Source organism: Sinocyclocheilus anshuiensis, unplaced genomic scaffold (genome assembly GCF_001515605.1).
Source record: "Sinocyclocheilus anshuiensis isolate Anshui unplaced genomic scaffold, SAMN03320099.WGS_v1.1 scaffold292, whole genome shotgun sequence".
Lineage (NCBI taxonomy): Eukaryota > Metazoa > Chordata > Actinopteri > Cypriniformes > Cyprinidae > Sinocyclocheilus > Sinocyclocheilus anshuiensis.
Genome location: NW_015555757.1, coordinates 1,809,409 through 1,812,074, shown reverse-complemented (window position 1 = coordinate 1,812,074; position 2,666 = coordinate 1,809,409). Strand labels below are relative to the sequence as shown.

At 34.9% G+C, this 2,666-nt stretch overlaps 1 protein-coding gene across 2 annotated transcripts in view; it reads right to left on the bottom strand.

The window, feature by feature from the left end:
* Positions 1-2,666, bottom strand: part of LOC107673954 (testican-2-like) — a 39,735-nt gene that overhangs the window by 18,725 nt on the left and 18,344 nt on the right. For both annotated transcript variants that reach the window (XM_016467802.1, XM_016467803.1), the window contains 2 exons: positions 2,196-2,310; positions 872-980 (listed from right to left, as the gene is read on the bottom strand). In XM_016467802.1, coding sequence (XP_016323288.1) covers positions 872-980; positions 2,196-2,310 — 224 coding nt within the window. The remainder of the gene's footprint in view (positions 1-871; positions 981-2,195; positions 2,311-2,666) is intronic.

Here is a 2,666-nt window from a genome sequence, read left to right as displayed (position 1 = left end):
TAGATATAGATATATATACACCTTGCTACGTGTACTGCGTTAGGCTAACCGAGCCTTGTCATTTGCACTTATATATTGTTGCTCTTTTGTTAGTTTTGACTGCTTTTATTGTCCTCATTTGTAAGTCGCTTTGGATAAAAGCATCTGCTAAATGACTAAATGTAAATGTAAATGTATATTATTTATCAATATAATTAACAATATTAAAGTGGCCATTATTACAATGATTCACTTAAAACAACAGGCTTACTAAGTAGTTTTCCTTCCCTTTAATGAGACATATCTTGTTCGTCTTTCACAAATTATTGTGTGCTCTCTGGAAAAATGTTCTGGGGGCATTCATGAGGAAACTTTCTCCAAGAAAGACCTAGCAGCAAATTTCTTTACAAATGAATCCAGAAGGGACGTTTAACAAAATTAAAGCGAGATATATGTGGTTTTTCTTGTGTGGTGTAATTCAGAAGCTCAACAAGTATGAAATATCACCTGTGACAGAAATTCATCATCAATTTATACAAATGTTGGATGTAAAGGAACTAAATGCAGTTAATAAACATGATTAATCATGATTTATTATTTTAATGTACTGTCAGCCACAATAGTTAAATTCTGTTTTAAAAATTTAACAAAGCAAAACCAATCCCTGGCTGGGAATTACTGATTTAGAGAATATGAAGCACATTTTTTGGTTACCTAAGTTGACCCGAAAAAAAAAAACTAAAAAGTTGGAACAAGCACAAAAGTGCAACAAATCCAATTGTATTAAAATAAGCTGAACTGCAGAGAAATTGATCATATCCATATGATGAATTTCTCTGCAGTTCAGCTTATTTTAATACAATTAAAGAAAGCTGAATGCAGTCTGAAGTACCTGAGAGGCATAGTTGTGTCCATCAGAGCCACAAACGGGACCAGAGGAAGATACTGGGCAAGGCTTACAGTTACTCTCCTGCTGCTGTCTAATGACCTGCTGCTTCAACCTAAAATAGCCAATATTAACATGGCATCAAAATAAAATCAATATTCAATTTAAGATATAAACTGAGGCATGCTTGGTTACTCAAATGAACAGGAACAGTGCATCATTGGTCCATTTTTTTATTTAAAGTTACAAGAATGCTCTCTGTAGTTAGTTGTGTGCTACAATGAAAACCAGCCCCTAAGGGATGGCCTCAGGAACAAGTTCAATTTCTAAATAGAACAAACGTCCAGGGACTAAATCTGTGTACCTCACAATGTGCCACCAGACAACACATGCCTGCTTTAATAAATTGCTCTTATTTCACCTCTATAAAAATATGGCTTTCTCTTCACAAGTGAGTGAACATTCTCTAACACTTGTGGAAAAAAAGGGATCATAACTATTTTAATTACTGAATTTTCTCTAGGGTCCAGTTAAAATGTTAGTCAAGGTTTTTTGCACCAAAATACAAAGTTCTGTCATGAAACTCAAGATGGCGCAGGCCAATAGGTCCTAACTCAATCTGATATAATCACATCATTATTCACATGGTTTTTGTTGCATCAGCAGCCAATGAGTTTGCTGCTCGACATTCAAATATTTGGCCAGTGTTCGCCATAGAAGTTTGCAGTGCGGTTCAAAACCCTCCACCTTCCCCAGCTCCACCTGTATAGATCTGCTACGGGGTAATTTCATGTATGCTATATATGCGGGTTATTTTATATATGTTATAAGCGCAGCAGCAGTATTTCTTACATGCTCACAGCAGTATGTCGTGGATGTATTGGCAGAAGTACTTGCTCTGCTGCTACAGCAGCAGTGTACCAGATCTATTCCCCCAAGACCAAACACATTAACACTGCCATGTATATTAACATGCTAATCTTAATCATGCTAATCTAAGAGTTGTCATGACAGAACTATCATAATTTTAGGACCATAATTTTTATGACCGTTTTCAACCCTATTGTTTTGCTGCTGTGTCTTTAAGACTGCTTTCTAAACAGCCATCTTTGCTCATAAGCACTCAGCCAATCATCTGGACCTTAAAGTCTCAGAAATGTGATTAATCATGATATAAATAATGAAAAGCTAGATTGGACAGTTACATTCTGCACAGTGCCTTAGAATGGCACCAAGCTTCTTTTATTCATACCCTCAAAAAACAAACACTGTCCTGGCATGTATTATTGTTATGTGCATGAAGACAGAGTCTTGTAGCTGAAGGACTCACCTGTGCTCCAGCTTTCTGCGGTTGACGCACACAGCACGTTGGTAGCCCTGGGCGACACACACCTTATTTCGGCTGCATTTGACTTTCTGGCAGGGATCTTTAGTGGTGTCCACATCTGCAATAAAGAGAGATGTATTACAATAATCTGCTATGCATTCAGTTTTGTTTCGTTTTTTTATTTAAGATGCTCCCTGAGATTTCAATATTACAACCTTTCAATAAATATTATGAATAATGTATTTAATTCCAATAATACATTTAATATTTCAATTATTAATATTTAATTATTATTGGTTTATATTTTAGACATTTTATTAAATGCTGCCACCACATCCTGAATCAGTGTTTTTTTAGCAACTGGATACATATAGTTTTTGTTAATACTTTTATTTTCTGTTTTCATTTTAATTTTAGTAATTTTGTTGTATATTTGAGAATTTTATTCGTTTTTTTTTTATTTCAGTTTTGGTT